We start from the raw sequence: 20789 nt of genomic DNA on the forward strand, positions 1-20789 counted from the left end.
GAGCGGAACGGGGTTGGGTAGCGAAAGCAGTCCAAACACCGTGCCTTTTGGTGCCCATGGCTTACCGATAGTCCACCAGTCGTGTCCCTTTCCGGCTCCCAGCGAAAGAGGGGTGAGTGAGTGAGAAAGAGCAGAAATCGAATCTGCCCTTGTGCAGGGAAGCGGCGAGAAAGTGGTGTGGCCGGCCAGCACGGCCATCCCGACGCAGTAGACGAGTGCCATTTCCGTGATGAACATGCGGCCACTGAAACGGCCCCGACTAGGGCCGCCGGATGTGTATCCGCAAGAGGCGAAGCAGCGGGAGGACGAGCTGACGTCAATACACGTCAAGCATGGTTTCGCGACGGAGCACAAGCTGTCGGAAGAATTCGGCACGGCCCGGAACTGCAACGTGTCGGCGAGCAAAGTAGGGGCCTACTTTAACGCGATCCTCGCCAAAAAGGAAGAGCTGATGACGCTACCGGACTCCGGGCGGAAGAAGCAACAGATCAACCCGAAGGACAACTTCTGGCCCGTCACTGCTCGCAACAAGACGACGCTGGACACCTGGTTCAAAGATCTGGCTGGCACGAAACCGCTGAGCAGCCTCGCCAAGAAGGCACCGTCTTTCAACAAGAAGGAAGAAATCTTTGCGATGCTGTGCGAGAACCAGGTCACCATGCAACGGGCCGCCTGGTTCATCAAGCTCAGTTCGGCCTACACGGTGGCGGTGTCGGAGGCCAAGATCAAGAAGCGCCAAATGCCCGACCCGGCCACCGAGTGGACGGGCACGATGATTAAGTTCATGAAGGATCTGGTGCCGAAGCTTCACGAGCACTACCACCAGGGGCCGTTGCAGGAGAAACCTTCGTCCGGTTCGACCGGCTCTGGCGTTGGGCTAGGGAGCAGTTCAGGAGGCGGCGGAGGCTCGGTCCTTGGAATCGGCGGACCGTCGGGACAATCAGCGACTATTCCGCCGCCCCTGTCAAGTCCCGCTGGCACCATGCACAGTCCGGCCGGTGGCAATTCCGTCGGTGGGGCCGGGGGCGTAGGGAGTGGTGTTGGGGGTTCCGGAGGGCCAATGCACCCCCAGCAGCAGCAGCAGCAGCAGCAGCAGCAGCAGCAACTTCAGCAGCCCCTTTCGCCCCAGGAAGAGCAACGGTTGGCGCAGAAGCAGTGGAACTACTCGACGCAGCTTTGCAAGTACATGTACGAGGAGGGTCTGCTGGACAAACAGGAGTTCCTTAACTGGATTATCGATATGCTGGAGAAAATGAAATCGTCCCCGAATGCCGACGATGGGTTGCTGCGAATCTACCTGCCACTGGCCATGCAGTATCTGCACGATTTCGTACAATCAGAGCGCTTCTGTCGCCGTCTCGCGTACGCTGTCTCGAAAAAGCTTGCCCAGCTGATCAACCAAATGGCCGACACCCACAACGTGAGTCTGAGCCCGGAGCAGGATAGCGGTGGCAAGGGAGAGGACACGGTGGCGGCGAAGGATGGAAAGGGCTTCGACAAACAGTCGAAAGAGGGAACGCTGGCCGCCCGGAAAGCCAACCCTTACGAAATGATTTTTACCGAGTTCCTTCACTGTTCCCACCATCGGGACGTGGTTCTGCAATTGGCATGCATCCTGCAAGTCATCACGCTCGAGTGTCCCACGGCGCTCGTGTGGTGTGGCGTCGGTGAAACACGCGCCTCGTCGGTGCTCTCGGGTAGCCCACTCGATCACCTTGCCGTGGCACCGTCGGGACTGCCGATGCCGGAGCGGTACAACGGACGGACGAATGAAGACATCCGCCGGCAGCTGTTCGAAGCGGAAGAGAGCATAAAGATTCGCTCGCGGCACGCCGAATCGCGGTGGTGCATCGACAAGTGGCAAACGGCGGCCGGAAACGCGAGTCTCAAAATATTAGCCACCCTGGACGCACTCGATGGCCACTGCTTCGATCGGATGGACTCGAACAATTCGCTCGATTCGCTGTACCAGAAAATATTCCCACCGTTTCAAGTGCAACCCATCAAACCTCAGACCGGGGACAGCGGGACAGGCAGTGGGCACAGTAGTTCGTCGTTGCTGCCAGGAATGGGCCCATCCGTTGCCAATGGGACCGCCAGCGATGGAAAGGATGCGGCCACGAAGCAGTTCGAATATGTGAGTGCGCATGGCCCATGGATGGCTCTCTGTCTGTGGTGCAATTCGTAATCCTTTTTTTCTGCCATTCGTTCCAGAACGTTGAACAGGACGCGTCGATCGTGAAAATTCTGTGCGAGTGGGCCGTATCGTGGCAGCGTTGGGGCGAGCACCGGGCCATGGTGGTCGCCTGGCTGCTGGACAAGCGCCAGAACGAGGTGTTCACGGCGCTCGAGAACGACAGCTACAGTAATAATGCGCTGAACAATTCGGACGACAAGGACTCCGTGCTTTCCGGGAGCGGCCTCAACGGGGGTCAGCCGGTGTTTCAGCACATCCTGATGCACTTTCTCGACCACGATGCGCCTGTGCAGGAGGAAAGCGGTGGCCTGCAGAACAAATCGCAGTTCACCAACCTGGTGCACCTATTCAGCGAGTTGATCCGGCACGACGTGTTTTCGCACGACGCCTACATGTGCTGCCTGATCTCCCGTGGCGATCTGCTGACCGGATCCGGTGGAATGATGTCGCTCGACAGCCACGGCATCTGCAACGCAGGTGGCGGCGGTGGTGGTCTGGGCACCGGGCCGATTTCGAACAAACCGGGCACAACTTCGTCGCCAAACGGTGGCCTGGACGACGATGTGCTGCAGACGGACTTTAAGGCGAAGTTGGAAGATTTGGACGATTCTAACGTCGATGACGATCTCGACAAGCTGCTACAGCACATCAAGGAGGACCAGCAGAACTCGATGGACGCTCCCGACAGCCCCAAGGATCCCGAGCAGGCTGCCCCGTCTGTGTAAGTCACTCGGACACTCTCTGAGCAAACGCTCGGTGGTGCGCTCCCCCCTAAATGGCCCCTCTCTGTTTTTTGATCTTCGTTCCCACAGCACCGGCTTGGGGAAAACGGAATCACCCAGCCGACACTTTCTGTACACGGAACACTTTCCGCTCTGCCAGGACGATCCGATTTCGCAGCACGACTGCAACCAGCGGTACATCCTGCTGTACGGTGTGGGCAAGGAGCGCGACGAGAAGAAGCACGCCGTGAAGAAGATGTCGAAGGAGATCTGCAAGCTGTTTTCCAAAAAGTTCAGCATCGATGTGGCCGAGGGCGGCAAGGTGAAGAAGCACTCGCGTAGCGAGTTCAACTTCGAGGCCACCTCGAACAAGTGCCAGGCGATGTCGTACTTCGATCAGCACCTCGTGACGGGCCAGTGCGCGATGCAGGTGCAGGAGATGCTCAACAGCTTCGCGATCGGCAACAGCAACTACCTGCCGGTTCAGGAGCACGTCGCGTTCCTGTTCGATCTGATGGAGTCGGCGTTTAACATCTACGGCCTGATCGATACGTGTATTCAGATTTTACGCGAACTGCCGGAGGTGGAGCAGCAGCTGATTGGCAAGAGTTCGCTGGCCCTGGTCCGGAGCTACACCACCTCGCTCAGCCTGTACGTCGTGGGGGTGCTGCGAAGGTATCACTGTTGCTTGCTGCTATCGCAGGAACAGACGACGGCCATCTTCGAGGGCCTGTGCCGGATCGTGAAACACGTGAGCAACCCGAGCGACTGCAGTTCGGCCGAGCGGTGCATTTTGGCGTACCTGTACGATCTCTATTCGGCTTGCTCGTCGCTCAAGGCACGCCCGCAGCAGGAACCGTTTCACAATGCGTACCCAAAGATCAAGCAAGCCCTCTACACACCGCTGCAACCGAGTCCCTCGGCGCACACGTACAATCCGCAGTTCATGATCGACATCATCACGAGTCCACGGCGTGGTGGCAAAATTGAGGCCGGCTGGGCCCGGCAACTGAACGAATCCGCCTCCAATCGGTACAGCTTTGTGTGCAACGCCGTCGTGGCCGTGACGCGGGACATCGACAACGACTGTCTGAACGATATAGCGGCGATGTGTGCCGAACTCACGGCCTGCTGCAATTCGCTCAGTACCGAGTGGCTGGGTGTGCTGATCGCTCTGTGCGGTTCGAACCGGGAAGCGGGTTACTATGTGGACGTGCTGAGCCAGGTGGACGTGCAGAACACCAACATTCACAATGCGCTGTCGGTGTTCACCAGCATTCTTGTGGCGCGCCACTGCTTTTCGCTGGAAACGTTCGTCACTCACGTGGCCCTTCCGTCGTTGGTGAAGGCCTGCAATGGGCGCGCCGAAACGACGCCGGAAATCGAAGCCGGTGCCCGACTGTCGTGCCATCTGCTGCTGCGACTGTTCCGTACGATCGAGTGTCCCCAGCCGGGACTCTACTCGGTGAGCACATCACCGAACCCGATCACGGTGGTGGGGAACACGCACAACATTAAACTGAGTTGCGATCGTCATCTGCTGGCGGCTGCACACAAAAACATTGGCGTAGCGCCCGTGGTGGCGGTCCTCAAGGGAATACTGGTGGTCGGCGATGCGACGGCGCACAAAGTTTCGTCGATTTTTGGCACGGGAAAGCGCAGTGGCCTCAACACGCCCGTCCACCCGGGCAGTACACCGAAGAGCATGACGGGCTCGGGCGACCTCAGTCACATTCTCGGCACGAGCGACCTCTCGATTCTGGGCAATCCGGACGAGCCGATGCTAGACGTTTCGTAAGTGTGACCACTTTACTGGGCAGCGGCGTGCGGGAGGGTCATTAGTTTCTCGAGGGAACTTCGTTTTTGTTTTTGGACCACATCGCGAAGGTGCTGCGTTACGTTGCGTTGACCTTTCTCTCTCTGCCCAGTCTGCTTTCTCGTCTCGTTAGTTGATTCAATTGAAACGATTTATTTCTCTTGTTTCTTAATTTAGGATGATCGAACTGGGGGAACTCTCTCCAACAGCGTCTTCCTCTGCTCGATTGTACCCTAGCAGGTGTGCGAATGGTTTGCGGTTTGAGTTTGTTTGTCTTACTTTTATTTTACTTTATTTTCTGTCACATCATTGTGTTGTGTATGTTTTGTTTTTGTGTGTTTTTTCTGTTTTGCTTCATGTTATATATCGCCGCAAGATCGCCGCTATCTCACTCTCTTTCTGTCTCTCTCTCTCTCTCCCTCTGTTCCCATTTTTCATAAGATGACTGGGTGACAGTATACACACAAGCGCACATACATACACACAAACACACCCATTCATGCCAGCCTCCGCCTTCTTGGATGCACTTGCCATGGCTGGAGTTCACGCTCAGTGCGGCATCAGAAAGTGCGGCATCACAAGAATGGCATGGCAACACTCACCTTCTACGGTTGCTACGATTGGCGACCGAAGACGTTGACTGTGCGGTGCTTTCTTGACCCCGTTGGCTGCCATAGCGTTCTGTCTCCCGGCCTTCCATTATCAACTGCATCAGCTTGGTGGTTCCCATTTTTGGTTTTCTTTTCTTTTGTTTCCCACTTTACGTGCATTTCGTTCCTGTCACACATCTTCTGTCCCGTTTGTGCTCCCCACTGCAGTCACACCTCAGCATCAGTTGTGCCTATCTGTCGTGTCGGAATGGGTCCATCATGCCCCACGCTCTAACACTGTCTGCGTTCAATTCCCCCACAGGCAACAGAACTCGCATCTCAATCAGGAGAGTGCAACCAGCCTTTCGGACTTTGCACAGCACGTGCTGCGTCAGATCTGCTCACAGGTAACGATGGCTTCACCGGCTCACGATCGTGGATTAGTTGTTTGACCATTTGTCCCGTCTTTAACTTTCTTTGCCGGAACTGCATCGCCAGGAATGGGTACTCGAACGGTGCCTGCAAAATGCCGAACAGCTGTGTGACAAGGGCATACTGATCGACAACATGCTGACGGCCAAGCAGGCCCAACGGTTACTACACATGGTTTGCTATCCGGAGCACGAGTCCAACCTGATCGCCGAGCTCGATCAGAAAGCGATCATCGTGCGCATTCTGGAGAACCTCGAGCAGTGGTCACTCCGCATCTCGTGGCTCGATCTGCAGCTGATGTTTAAGCAAACGAACTGCAGTTCGCCGGAATTGTCCAACTGGCTTGACATGGTGGCACGAGCCGCAATCGATGTGTTCCGTGTGAACGAGTTTTGCCTGATGAGTGGTGGCGGTCCGGACGCGAAACTGGAGAAGGTGAAACCATCGACGTGGCTTGTGGCTCCGCTCGTGTCGAAGCTGCCGAGTGCCGTGCAGGGCCGCATACTGAAGGTTTCCGGACAGGTGCTGGAGAGCACGAGCATGTTCAGCAAGCACAAGGACGGGAACGGTGGGAACGGCAGCAGCAATAACAACAGCCACAGTCACGGGGCCAACAGTAACAGTTCGGTTAGCTCGAACGGAAGCACGTTCGCCAGCAAGCAGTCGGCCCAGCTGAACCATCAGCCCTTTCTGGGGCTGGTGTTGACTTGCTTGAAAGGACAGGACGAGCAGAAGGAAGGGCTGCTGCAGTCGCTCTACGCACAACTTTCCCAGTTCCTACAGAACCGTGATCAAAGTGTAAGCGCTGTTCGGATGTCTTCTTCCTGTTCGATGTCCAGTTAATGGCATACGTTTGGCTTTTTCCAGCTCGAAACCGTGGGAGGTATCGAGGATCCGTGCGGGTTCGAAAAGATGCTGGACGCGCTGCAGTTACGCTACTCCCTGGTTGGCGGACTGTTTGATGCGATCATGAAAAATGCCACCTCCACCACGGATTGGGCGATACTGTTCGCGCAGCTGATCAGCCAGGGTGTGATCGACCTGAGCAATAATTCGTAAGTGGATCGACCGCCCGCCAGAGAACAGGTGTTTTCAATCGTCGTTTTACAACCGGTATTTCAGTGAGCTGTTTACGACGACGCTGGACATGTTGGCCACCCTGATCCATTCGACGCTGGTGAGCGACAGCCAGACGGAGCGGGACGAGAACAAGAAGCTGTACACGAATCTCATGAAGAAGCTGCGCAAAGAGCTGGGCGATAAGAATGGGGCCTCGATTAAGTACGTGCGCCAGTTGCTGCCGCTGGCAAAGCAAACGTGCGAGGTTATAGCCTGCGAACCGGCAGGTTCGTCGACGGATGCGAAAGGCAACAAAATCAACATCGACAGCATTGAGAAGAAGCACGTAAGTTGGGCGGAGAGTATGGAGCTCTCTCATGCTCGTTAGTTTCGCTGGATTAACTTCTTTTGTTTCTTGCAGGGACTGCGCCTGGCCGACAAGCAGCGTGTCAGTGTGTGGGACCTACTGGAGGGTCACAAAAACCCTGCCCCACTGTCTTGGGCCTGGTTTGGCGCGGTGAAGATCGAGCGTAAGCCTCTGGCGTACGAAGAAACGCACCGTTTGCTGAAATACCACACGCACAGTCTGTTCAAGCCAAGCAGCTACTTCTATGAACCGCTTCCGTTGCCTCCGGAAGAGCTCGATCCCTTGCCGGACAAGCTGAAGGACGAAATGAAGGCCGACACGCCGTCGTCCGATCAATCGCCCGCGCCGAGCACGAGCTCGAAGAAGCCAAAGGCGACTCGCAAGCGTAAACCGAAGGCTGCAACAGCCGCTAATCAGGCGCAGCAAAGCCAACCACAACAGCAGCAGCCCGTCCTGCCCGCATTGGCCCCGGCCACCGGACCGCAGCAGATGCAGCAAATGCAGCAGCAACAGCAACTGCAACAACAGCAGCAACAACAGCAGACCCTCCAGCAGCAGCAGCATCTGCAGCAGCAACAACAACTGCACTTGCAACAGCAGCAACAGCAAATGCAACAACAACAAATGCAGCACCAGCTGCAACAACAGCAGCAACAGCAGCAGCAACAGCTTCAGCAGCAGCAGCAGCAGCAACAAAATCAGTTGCTAATGCAGCAGCAACAGCAGTCCAATCTTCAGCAGCAACAACAACAACATGGACCTCAGCAACAGGTAGGCATAACCGTCGACCCAGCCCCACACACTCTCTCTTGTCTCCCCGTGTCCTATCCCTCACCCCTTGGGATGTTCTTTCTTGTTATGACGTCCTTATCGGGGGAACTACACTCTCCGTGGTTCTCCTCTCCCAAGGGCGTCCACGATCAAGGATCTCGGTGTCCTACTCGATAACTCCCTATCCCTATCTGCGGGATATGCCGCTCTTCCTGATTCCTCTGATTCGTCGATCTCCCTACGGTCAGAACGATCCGTTCCTGCGTTCGTTTCGGCGTCAATGAAGCGAGTAGCCCGTTCGACTTCAATGCATCTCAGACACTTTTCCGTTCTTGACTCCTAGATTCCTTTCTATAATCCCCTTCCTCCTTCCTTCATCCTCATCTTATTCCTCATCCCTCCTCTCTTTAGTCTGTAAGCATTTTCTTTTTGTTTTTTCTCTCTATGTTAAGCCTGAACGGCGAACATATTTTTGTAAATAAATAATTAATAATAATAATAAATGCCACAGCAAACGCTACAACAGATACAGAACAACGGACTGGGCGGAATGCAAATGGGTGGCCCGATGAACCCGATGAACCAGCAGCACATGCAGCAACAGTACGGTCAGCCGAACCCTGGCCAGATGGTTGGCCAAACCGGTATCGGTGGAATGCAGCCGTCTATGGGAGGCCTGGGCCCCGGTGGTATGGGTGGTGGGCTGATGAACCAACAGCAACAGCAACAACAGCAGCAACCGCAGCAACCTCAGCAACAACAGCAAGGGCAACAGGGGCCACAACAGCAACAGCAAGGCAATTCAAACATGGGCTTCGTAGGCAACCCGATGGGACCTATGGGTCAGCAGGGTAGTGGCGCCCAGCAATGGGGAGGTTACAATCCCCTGCAGCAACAGCAGCAACAACAGCAACAACAACCTCAACAACAGCAGGCACAACAGCAGTCTCAGTCGCAACAGCAATCGCAGCAACAGTCCCAGCAACAAGCGCAACAGGGTGGCCCTCAGCAAGGATCGCAGCAATCCGCTCAGCAACAGTTGCAACAGCAGCAGCAGCAACAACAGCAGCAGCAAATGTTCTACAGCGGCATGGGCCAGGGGCCAAGTGAGTGCTGGATTTGAACCGGAGCAGACCGGAAAAGGTTAAACCCATCTATCACTCTTTCTCGTCCGCAGTTAATCGCTACGATCGGCCACAACTGAACAACTCGAAGCAAGCCCTCTCGAACATGCTGCGCTCGAAGCTACCGATGAGTGGGCCTCACCCGGGCAGCTTCTTGCAGCAACAGCAGCAGCAACAAGCGCAGCGGAACCCGCAGCAACCGTTCATCCGGGGACCACTGCGTGCCGGTATTCCGGGCAACCCAGGTGTCGTGGGCAACCAGGGTGGCATGGGCCCGGGCGCAATGAATCCGGCCATGGCCGGTGCTGGTGGCGGTGGTCTAGGAACGGCCGGTGGCGGTGGTCCGGTAATGGGTGGTCAGCAGGGTATGGCCGCTGCGGCCATGATGGGTGTGCAGCAAGGTGGGCCCGGCCAGCAGGGACCCGGTGTTGCTGGAGGCGCCGGGGTCGGTGGTGGTGTTGGTGGTGGTGGCGGAGGTGGTGGGCTCGGTGGTCAAGCGACTGGGATGATGGGTCAGAACGCTGGCATGATGGGAGCATCCGGTGGACCCTCGATCATGGGTCAATCGGGAGGCAGCATGATTCAAACGAGTATGTTGAGCCAACAGAACCCCGCCTTAGTTGGGCAGGGTATGGGGGGTGGTGGTGGTGGCGCCGGAATCGGCACTGGTGGGGGCGGAATGGCCGCAGGCTCCGGAATGGGCGGCAATGCTGGCGGAATGGTCAGCGGGTCGGCGGGAGCAATGGGCACCAGTGGCGGAATGGTCACCTCGGGCGGTATGGTTAGTGGCGGGATGGGTGGTGGTGGCGGGATCAGTGCCCCGGCCATGGGCACCGGGCAAGGTACGATGGGCAATAGCGGGATGGGCAATACGGGCGGTGGTATGGGCAACCCATCGATGGGCAATCCGGGCATGGGCATGGCCGGTATGCAGCAGGCGGGCAACATGCAGGGTGGCATGTTTCAGGCACAGAGCGTGCCCTACCAGAATGTCGGCCAAAACTATCCCAACTACGGAAACCAGGGAATGGGCCAGCAGGGCGGTCAGGGTGGTATGATGGGCAACTTCAATCAGATGGCCCAGCAGCAGCGCAACACGCAGGCCGAATTCCTCGCCCAACAGCGAGCGATGGCGGCTGGACGGGGCTACGGACAGCACGCACCGAACGTAACGATGGGCAACATGGGCGTTAATCAGGGCGCGGTTCCACCGTACCCGCGGCAGGGTGGCAAACCGGGCGTCGGCGGAAATATGCCCCAAAACCAGCAACAGTTTCAGCAACAGCAGCGGTTGCGCTTGATGATGCAGCAGCAGCAGCAGCAGCAACAGCAACAAGCGGGTAAGAAACTCGGACGCTCCGGCACACGACAGGGAGACATGGATTTGTAACGCTTTCCTGTTTGCTGTCCGTTTTACAGGAATGGGCCAGGGAGGGAACGCGCAGGGTTTGATTCAGAATCAGGGACAGGGCATGAGCACGCAACAGACTCCGAATCTCGTGGCTCAGCTGCAGCGATCGATGCCCAACCAGAACAACATGATGGGACAGCAGTATCCGCACCAACCACCGCAGTATTAGGAGCACACGGTACAAGGATGTGGCGGCAACGAACGATGAAAGACAAATGCTATGTTAATATATTTATTACCACTGTGACTTAGCAGAAACATTTATACAACAAAACTAGCGGAATAAGCTCAAGGGAGTCGCTCGCGCAATAAAAGTGACGACGTATGATGTACGTGTATGGTTGAAATCGCTTTCCCGGTTCCATTCTCCTAAGCCTGGCCATGCCATCGTAAAGGGGTGGCTAAGGGCCACAATACTGGACGTCCCGATATCGCAAGCGTGTTACACCGACCAAATCGACCGTAATTTAAAAATTGTAAACTAAACAAGTTTGAGAACCACTGGATCTCGCTGACCGCCAAAAGTGACAGCTGTGAGAGCAACACATGTCAAAACATTGGGCAGCTTTGTTGTGTGACGCCAGACTCTTGACGACGACCTTCACCGGCATCCAGGAGTTGCGTTCTTTCGGGTCATTCGTTTTTTCGCAATCGAAACGTATTACTCCTTCGATGGAATCAAGATCGCCGAATATCGTGGCTGGAGAAGCGTCAGAAACGGATGACGACGAGCTTGAGGTAAGACGTGAAACCCACTCCGCAGAGAGGCCACTGAGCAGAGGAAACGATGGATTGGGTTTCTCTTTGTCCAGGGAATACCGGTCGCGCAAGGATTTCCCCATTTATCACCACTGCACGTAGCGGCAACCAGCAGTGGCGACTCAGCCCCGCCATACACGTTCGCTCGGGAAGCGGTTGAATCATCGTCGTCGGCTGCTGTGTCGGACGAGGAGCTGCAACGGTTGCAAACGCGCCGTGCTATGAGTAAGTAGGCGATGTGTATGCTTTAATGGAAGTTCCGAATGTGTCCGTCCGTTTTGTAAACTTGCAGACGAACGGTGCATAGCGCTGCTGAACGAGTTCATCCACAACACCGTGGCATCCGTGTCGAAGCAGCTGAACGAAGCGGATAATTTTTTAATGAAATCCCAGGTAAAGCAACCAACCAAGCCACCAAGCGGGTGACTTTGGTTTAAGTTTCTTACCAAGCTTTGCCTTTGTTTTAGATGGTGCTGCAGAATGTTACCACGGCGGTGAGAAAAACCAATGAAAACACGCACCAAATGCAGGCCAAGTTGCAGCACATAGTGACGTCGAACTTTGTGCCCAATATTAACATTTGAAATGGTAAAGTATTCGAATCCGTTTTTTAAGCAAAAAATATCACATCATGGAACGAAACACAGCAAAGGTTTGAGAGAAAGAAAGTAAATGGTTCATGGTGTTGCACTGTCAAAGATCGCGGCAGGCTCAACGCTCTCGCGCCACGTGCGCACGCTTCGGGTGGGCAAAAACGGCACACTGCGATCGACTGGAAAACATTAATTGCACAGCGCGATCGTCGCATATCGCGCGAGCACACCCAACGCTCGTGGCACGCACGCGGTGAGGCCTCCGGCGAGGAAATAGAAATCCTATCGGGCGGACCGCCGAGGAATTGACCATGCATCACGCGGCTCATTGAAGCAGGTCAGCTCGGCTCCCGTTGGCGTGTGGCGGCCCGAACCCGGCCCGTGTTATGTCGGTGCGGAATGTGTGTTGTTGTTTTTCGCGCTTTTCTTTTGTTTGTTACCTTCAGCGCGTTTTCTTCCCTCTCTGTCTCTGTCTGTCTCACTCCCTGTGTTTGCTATTTGGTGTGGTTACTTTCTGCCAAGTTAATTTCTGTGGCGGGAAAGGCGTTGCTGTGGCGTTGCGGGAAAGCGGGCGGCCAATCACGCCTGCAGCGCAGCCTGAATTGAAATCACTACTTTGCTATTTGAAGGGACGAAAAGCGAATCGAAGAACAGCACAACACACGCCTGGCCCTTTCCATGGCGCACGTCATACAATTAGGTGAAAATGTGCCCGGGACAAGTGTTTTCACGCTGGCCAAACTCGCCAAATACGCATGAAGCGCAGCGTAAGTCAACGAACGCGCGATAACGGCGTCCGCGAGTGTCCGCGCCCTCGCGCCCGGCTGCATCGCGTTCGGTGGCGGAATGGCTTCATCCTCGGAGTCCGGCGGATCTCCGGACGCCATTGAATGGGAATGCGTTATATTCGGAACACGGTGGCGAGGGTGGCCGGTTTTTGGGGTATCCCGGGTGGACGAGAAGGATGGGGGGCGGCGGAGGCCTCAATCACTATAATCGGACGCAGCCGCGCAGAGCTCGTCGAAAGTGGGTGGCCACCGCCGAAGAGAGAAACACAATTTATGACTTTCTAATGAAGCTTCCTGTGGCATCGGAATCGCATCGATTTTCGTTTGGGTTTCGTTCGCTTTTCTACGACGGGGCGTCAGCATGAAGGAATTTGTTGGCCGAAGGAAACGCGGTGACTACTCTATATGGTAATCTCGCCGCTACGCGATAGGAAAAGTTTCGATGCGAAATCGGTAAAGGTCTCGACCGGGGTTTGGCGGAAGTGGGGACATTTTATATCATCGAAAAAAGTGAAAATGTAATTCTAGACAAACTAATAAAATTCGAAACAAGCTAGTCCCGGCGGGCAATCACCATTCCTTCGTTCGTTCAACCGACGGCACAATTAAAACCTTTTATAACCCGAGGCACGATGTGGTGGCGTGGTGTCGCTCGGACCGACCATTGAATAATAGCGCCGCGGACTGCTTGCATAAATGTTCCGTTCCCATATCGCTCTCGCCGAAGAGCACCCCCATTCTGCCCTTAAGCCGGGGGCTGGGACGACCTAGTGGAAAGTGAAATTTTTCATACGTCGCGGTCCACGCAGCCACAGTGCGTTGGCCTGCTCGCCGAAACCGGAACTGGTACGGAGGCCAGTTCTCGAATCCGTCGACCAGGCAACAATATAGTGAAATGATCGGGCAGCAGGATCCATTCATCCGATGGCCCACATTTCGCTGATCTTTAAACAATCCACATCAGCATCCATAGGTGTGACTGACGGCACATTCTTTCTCTACCCAGGTCTGCCCAGTCTGCGTCGTTAGGATCGCTTTCATCGTACGTCCTGCCATTCCGGTGAGCTCCTTGGTCCGGAGCGCGATCGAAGAAAGACTGAGAAACGAAACTGAAGAAAAGCGCCACATAATTCGGCAATTCGCGCGATCGCAGGGAACGCGATCGCGAGAGCCAGTCGAGGCATCGAAATGGAGACGGCCGACCCGATGGCCGGATTTTGTGAATGTAAATATGCAACACTTTCTCCGTGCCGCACGAATCAAGCTACACACGCCAGTTCCGGACCCGGACTCACCATCACCACGGTACGGTCCAGTGTCCAGGCGGCCCGACGTGAGCGACCTTTCTACGCGCCATTGCTCTGACCGGCCGGTCAGTGAATAAATAATTGAACAATCCACAGTCGTGAGTTGCGCTTCGAAATCGCGACCCAACTCATCGCGGGGAAGGCGACAAAAAGTTTGTCATTTCGGATAGCAGGCCTTCGAGGCTGGAGACCACGTGCTTTGCATTCCAAAACCGCCAATCCGCGTCGGGGGGCCTTTTTTTACCGTTCCCCCCATATCCGGAACTGGTGTCAGCGGAATGGCGACCATCTCGATGAGCCCACGATATGCGAGCGAACGGACGGACGGACATTCCATTTCTTCAGCCACATCAACCAGGCCCTCGGCCCCTTGCCCGGGGAGGAATATGGTTGCTGGCCGGTTGACAGGTGGCCAGGTGTAAACACTTTTAGTTTCACGCGGTTGCGCTCGTGCCACGGCGGCCCGTGAATGGGGCGAGCGTGAGGCGCGCGATTTTCGCTCGGACGCCGGGTGGCTCGACATTGGGGCCGGTTCAATATCGAAAACGGAGGTCACTGACTCGCAGTAGGGGCGCTGCCGCCTTGGGCACCCGTTCGGAATGGAGGAGAAATTAAAGAAAATTTAATTTGAGGAAAAGGCGATCGAAAGCCACCAACGATGGTGTGGTGCCAACGATCGACGCCGCTGCTGCTGCTGGTGCTGGTGATCGCATCTCTTCCGGATCGCTTTGGGCGCAGCGAAAAAAGAGCGCTTTAATTATTCATCTGAAGCAAAGTGTGTTAATGCCAATCGCCGGAGCGAATTGGCGGAGGATCCGGTTCGTGACTTCGTAGCTCGTTAGGTCGCCGTCGGCGGTGACCGTCCCCGCCGCGGGCGGACGCCCGGACTGGGCCGGACTGGGCCGTACTGGGGACACTCCAATCTCTCGACGTCCAATTATGTCCAGCGGAAAATGATCGTTGAATAATCGCTGACGATTATCGTCCGAAAGGGGGACGCGGTTTTACCTAACGAACCGCTGAAGGATTGCCGGCAAGGGCTGCCGGCGGATCATCCTGACTGCAGACTGCAGGACTTGGCCGACGTGGACCGTTGGGCCCCCGAGGATTAACCTACAAGGCGCGTGTAGCGACAGCAGGCAAGTGGCCGGGCCCGATGCGAACAAGGCTACGAAAACCAGTGACCTCGTCCCGCCCTCGCCAGGGAGGGGGAATGTAGGAAAGTAACGGGAATCTCGGAATCTCTCGGCATCTCCCTCGGAATTATGGTAATGACTGTTTGTGCGAGTGAAAAACGTTGAAACGTTGGAAAAAAAAATCAGGAAAACAAAACGGAACCAAGGAACGGAAGGCATTGCTTTGTTCGTCAATCTGTCACAGGCCGCGTAAATATTTACTGCAATTTGCGCGTCCCGAAGGTGGTGTCGGGCATTCGAAGAGTATGCCTCTTGTTCTTGCTCAATCCTCATGATTGGAATTTACTCGTCTGGGTCAGACGGCCCCAACAGTGTACCGGCTGGACATTTATATAACCCACCGTACACTAGGTCATATACAAATTCTTTGCTCGTTACCGGACGATCATCTGCTGATTTGATTTATCAAATAGGAACTCGTTGGTGATATCTGTGGCTGTAGATTTTGTGCTCAATACGTATGCCAGTCACACCAACGATCGTACCAAATGTTGTGAAAGTTTTCGCGATCTTCCACAACATCCAACAAACAGCTGAAAGATCGAAAGAGTTCCACTTTAATGGGATATGTGTGTTTATCATATCATCGTATGATTGAACGCGGGGTGGTTTGAATATGCCGGAACTGAGGTGTGAAATAAACTTCAAAAAAGCCACGAATCTCGACCCTAATCTTTCGTTTGCGTTATCGTCGAGAAGCACTTCAGCCAGTGGATTCAGATGCTCGGACCTTTCACTATCCGATTACTGCCCGGTTCCACTTTGGCAAAGATTTTGTTGTTGATTGGGAGAAACAGCTTCCGAAAATGAGCTAATAAAATTTTTTTTTCGCCAAAAGATTACGTTTTTGCAGAATGGTTCGATGCGTTCAGTTGATTGGTTAATAAATGACCATTCCCATTCAACGCCACCTCAACAAACATTTTATAAACATTTTCCGCTTCGTTTTCGCTTATGCTAATTTATATGCTTTACTGTTTGTCCGGGCGTATCAGATCCGGTGCTAATGCACTGTGCGTGCGCAACGAATGCATTTTTCTGCACTGATTGTTTCAGTGTGTGCCCGGTGGACCCCGGGCGGCATATGACGAAACTATACCGTTGCACTACGGCGACGGTACACCCAGAGCGTTTCCAGAGCTGAATCCCCGTCGAGTGTTTCCCCTCGCAGCACCGATTATTTGGCTGCGATCGGCAGCGATCCGAATTTTTCCAATCCGAAGCTGCAGAAGATACGTTAAGATTTTCTATCCATAAACAGCGCCTCGGAGGGGTTCGACTTCAGCGTGTCCGTTGATGCCCACCGATCAACTGTTCACAGAACAACCCCTTACAGTCAAAGCCTCCGTTGATTGTGACGATGGAAATGGTTCGCTTCGACGAAAGGACGTAAATCGAAGAGTGAAGGCTGTCAATGATTCTGGAATTGTCACCAGATCCAACAGAGCAAACAACAACCCCGATCGGGTCGCGGATCAAGAGAACGATTTTCCTCCCCAAATCCTCGGTGCCCTCAACGGTTAAGGGGTAAGCTAGTTTCGACCTACAGGCGCTGCGCAGATGTTCAGAGGGAAATTTGTGATCCAATGCTAATCTGTGCTGTGTATGATCGTATTGATTTTGAAAAAATCTCGGAACTCGGAGCTAAATCAGGAGCCACACTCACAAGCACAGGTCCAGGGCATTGGAAAAACGAAAAAATGGAAAGAGAAAAGAGGGAAAGAGCATACCATCGAAGAAGCACGCTGAAGCGAGCAGAGGTTCGGTGGTGATCGTCGCCAAGGAGACGTGGAGCACCCAGTCTGCTGAGATGCGGCCGCCAACGTGCCAGTTCCCCAGCACCTGTACGTGTCTATGTGCTACGGTGACTCTGTATGCGTGTGCGGGCGCCGAGCACTGATAATAACGAGAGCATCTTCCATCCGTTTCGTAGCTTAAAGCGCTGCGCGCGCGCCCGCGACTCGAAAGCATGGAAAAGGAAACATAAAAAGAGCCCACACCCGAAGAACGAGGCACGGCAGGAGAAAGGGAGAGAAAGACAGAGCGAGAGAGAGAGAGAAAGCTGTGGCAGCCGAGCGGCAATAGAAAGGGTTGGAAAGAAAGCCGAACCCGCGAAAGGCGAAAGAACGAACGGCACCCTGATACGGGACGGGAGAGATACACATTTGTAACACTTTTTTTGCCTCTTTTTCTTTCCTACTTCTTCGAGCCCCCCCCCCACGGCCCCCACTCCACCCCCGGGCGGCGGAGTAACATCGTTTCGGCATCGCTGAGCAGCAGCAGCCCCACCGACATTGGCCGTGGCCCCCCTTACGGCACGCAACGCGAGACGATGGCGCGGCAGCTCGGCGTGAAAGCTTCAGCGACGAGCGGGCGGACGGCAGAGTGGGAAAGAAAGTCGGCACGGCCACGGCGGCCGAGATCTCTCGCCCGACGGCGGCGCAGCTTCGGCGCGGTCGCGGCCGTGTCGGCGAAAAAAGGTTTCATTAAGAGTTTGAGAAGTAGAAACAGCTCAGTCAGTATCGAGGTGTACACGGTTGAAGAAAGTAGTGTGTCTCCGCCGCCCTGTGTTTGCCGTCCACCCAGAGGAAGCGCGGTGTAGATAGAGTAGTGCACAGAAGTAGAGCGCCGTTCGTTTTTTGTTTTAGTTTTATTTTTTCCCGACCGTGTGGTGCAGCTGGTTCCGTTCAAGTCAGTTGTTCCTCCGCCGAAGTGAGTACCCAGCCGAGTATCCCCGACTACCGAGTCCTGCCTGCTGGTTGGTGTGGAGCCCCCGGGAAGCTCTTGCGACACAAGTTGAGGCGGGCACTCCCTGCACAAGACATTCTGCCTTTGGGGAAGACATTCTGTGAGGACCGTGTGGACCGGCGGGTCAAAAGTGTCGGCTCACAACACCACTCTACCATACCGAAGGTTGGCCTCGGTAGCTCAACGTGTGAACCTCGTGGCACTTGAGTAACGTAATCGTCATCAAGTTCTGTACCGCCGTGAGCTGTGGGACTGATTGTCGCGGGTTCGCGGCCAACGTTGCAAACGCACGTGAAAGCACCAACAGGAAGCACTTCCAATCCGGCCGATCGGGGGCGATAGGGAGAAGCTTTGACTCGACGAGAGATCGCGTGCTCCAAAGCGAGAGCGCGCGAGAGAGGAAGAGAGAGAGAGCTGGGCCCACTTTTTATGACCCGCTTTCCGGCTGAACGCGCCAAAGTGCCGTTCGTTCGAAACGGATCGCATAATTTTGGAATGGTCAATGGTTTTGTGCGAGTTTTGTGCGAGTTCGAATTTTTTTCATTTTAAAGGAGCCCCAATTCTCTCTCTCTCTCTCTGTGTCTCTGTCCCACTCGGGAGAGATCCCACTTCCTTTTAGCCACCAGTTTGTGTACCAGTTTGTGGACCGCGTCACCGCGCGCCACCGGATGACGGGCAGCTCGAATGCAAATTCAAAGATCCCATCGGCCTCTGGTCTTCCACCACCAGGGGGCAGGGGCGGTGGTGGCCTGGTGGTTTCCGAACCCCCACTCGGGCCGTATATCGAACAGATAACGGTTTCAAATTGAGGAAAGAATCAATATTAATTATTATGCCGCTTTTGACCTAGAAATCCCTATCCCCTATCCCCGAGCTGGATTCGACGGATTGGTCGGTTTGGATTGGGGGTGCCGCCCGGAGCCAGTTCGGAGCGGTTTTTCCGGACCCGGGCGTGCGGAGGGTGTTGTTAAATTGGTGCAACAAATGTAGCTAGAAGATTGTTACACGATTTGTTTGTTTGCTTTTTGCTGGACTCAAAGCTAGAGTTTCGCCACATTTTTTTTTCCTTGTTGATCATACCATAATTTGCTGATTTGACGACTTGATTGACGAAAGACTTCACAAAGGATGCTTGGATCTGCCGTCTCTGGCTCTTGTGAAAGTGAGGCTCGGAAACTGTCAGACGGAAACGCATGGCTTGCTTGAAGGGATAGTGTCAAAAAAACCAGCTCGCAGCACAAATGGTACGAGTCAAGGATTTGTTGTTACTCCCGAAGCAGTTTGACACGGGCAACCGGGTCACCGAGCGGCATTGGCTATGACGCACCACCAAACCGGGGCCTTCTATCGAGCCCGGCCCGTGGGGTTTCCATCCGGTAACAGCACCCCTCCCCCCCGGGGGGAGAAAACTTTCTCTTTTCTTTTATCACTTTCATTTCGGCTCCACTCGGTTCGTAGGCTTTTGAGTGAGCTCATCTCGGAAAGAGAAACCTGGTGCCGGACACTTGCGACACGGCACTTGTGGCACCGTGTGTGCGTGTGTGTGCGCTCGGGTCCACACTCAGGGTCCAATGGCCACTGGCGGCACCGGCCATCGGCGGCGAGCACGTCCTTCCTGCGGCGGTGCGAAGACGATGTTAAAAAGTGAAATTAAGGCGTAAATTTAACGACCCTCGGGTTCGTCGCTTACTTGTTTGCAGTTGAAGTCACTTGTTTCGTTTGGCCAGCTCCCTGGCTGCCGCCGTCGATCTGCCTCGAAGCCCAGGCTTGAAGGCAAATAATTTATACAGCGCCCAGATCAGACCGTGCCACGGCACCCAGGCTAGTTCCCATGGTCGACAAATCAGGCTGATCAGGCTGGCGGCCAGAAAATATGGAAATCCGACCGACGGCTTTCCAAGCAGCTAATGAAGATCCGCCGACTTTCTATCTAATCGGCCGACAATTGTACTCACCACGATTAGCATACTTTCCTCGGCGGCCAATTAAGTGTCCGATGCTCGCTGCTCGCGAAGGGAATTAAATATGGAGATGAGACGACCGGGCCTGGGGGGGTCCCTTCGGAGGCCACCGGAGGCGAAGTAGGCCACACCCGTGGGCCGCCCGTGATCACATTCGAAATGTAAAGCAGATAATGTGGCTCTCAATTAGGTGCTTTCCACCCCGGGCTCTAGTTCGCGGCGTTGACCGTTGTGATCTTCCGTGCCATCGATTCTACAGCGGGCGAAAGTTGCCCTAAGCTTGAACCATAGAAGGATGGCACGGGTCGACGGGAGAACGTGGAACGTTTTTTGGGCCTTTTTTACATTTTCGCTGGCATTCGTTCGTTCCACGGCTGGTGTTAGCTCGACGAGCGACGAGGCCACGGCTGGGGGGGAGAAAGTTGATTGAACCATAATCCCACCCACCGCCGTAACCTGTTTGAACTTTCCATTTCTTCAAATGTTCTCCTGTGTCAGGCACGCTCCGGCCTCCGGCTGCTGCTGGGCAAGTAATCAAGCGCGGACCGCTTCGTCGGCTCCGTTTTACGTACTGGCCCTTGGCCCTTTTTATGGCCCTGCAGGCCGATTGGCTGCGTAGAGAAGGAATGTATTAATCCTCTGTCATGGTGCGATGAGATCTTATTTTTCGACGAAGTTCGAGCCAACCCGATCAGGTTCAACTTTAGTGTGCCCTCGCCAAGGTCATACGGCTTGGTCGTGCAGTTGATCCTGTCGGTCTAGTGGCAGTTCAAAACAGTAAAACGACGGTCCGTTTGGCGAAAAGATTTCATCATTTCAGGGTGTTGGCCGCGTCTCGGCCGGGGTCTCAGGAACATGATAGAGGAAAAAAGGAAAGTTCACTTTCAGCGAGATTCCTTCGCCCTGACGGGACCTGTTGCTGGGTTGTTGGGAAGAGAAATTCTCCAC

At 54.8% G+C, this 20789-nt stretch overlaps 2 protein-coding genes across 2 annotated transcripts; both read left to right on the top strand.

Annotated features, from left to right (window-relative positions):
- The first annotated feature begins 226 nt into the window (after window positions 1–226).
- LOC131209636 (mediator of RNA polymerase II transcription subunit 12) lies at window positions 227–10780 on the top strand. Its single transcript, XM_058202745.1, has 13 exons — window positions 227–2137; window positions 2215–2918; window positions 3010–4713; window positions 4913–4999; window positions 5648–5732; window positions 5824–6555; window positions 6625–6812; window positions 6880–7162; window positions 7238–8002; window positions 8466–9060; window positions 9132–9503; window positions 9576–10392; window positions 10493–10780. Exons 1-13 carry the CDS (start codon window positions 230–232, stop codon window positions 10656–10658), a joined length of 8406 nt encoding a protein of 2801 aa, XP_058058728.1. The 5' UTR covers window positions 227–229; the 3' UTR covers window positions 10659–10780.
- A 300-nt stretch (window positions 10781–11080) lies between these two features.
- Window positions 11081–13749, top strand: LOC131211024 (uncharacterized). The gene is made up of 5 exons (XM_058204361.1): window positions 11081–11227; window positions 11302–11473; window positions 11541–11641; window positions 11716–11836; window positions 13636–13749. The coding sequence occupies exons 1-4, from the start codon at window positions 11162–11164 to the stop codon at window positions 11830–11832; spliced, it is 456 nt and encodes a 151-aa protein (XP_058060344.1). The 5' UTR covers window positions 11081–11161; the 3' UTR covers window positions 11833–11836; window positions 13636–13749.
- The last annotated feature ends 7040 nt before the right edge of the window (window positions 13750–20789 follow it).

This window comes from Anopheles bellator, chromosome 2, assembly GCF_943735745.2.
Source record: "Anopheles bellator chromosome 2, idAnoBellAS_SP24_06.2, whole genome shotgun sequence".
Classification (NCBI taxonomy): domain Eukaryota; kingdom Metazoa; phylum Arthropoda; class Insecta; order Diptera; family Culicidae; genus Anopheles; species Anopheles bellator.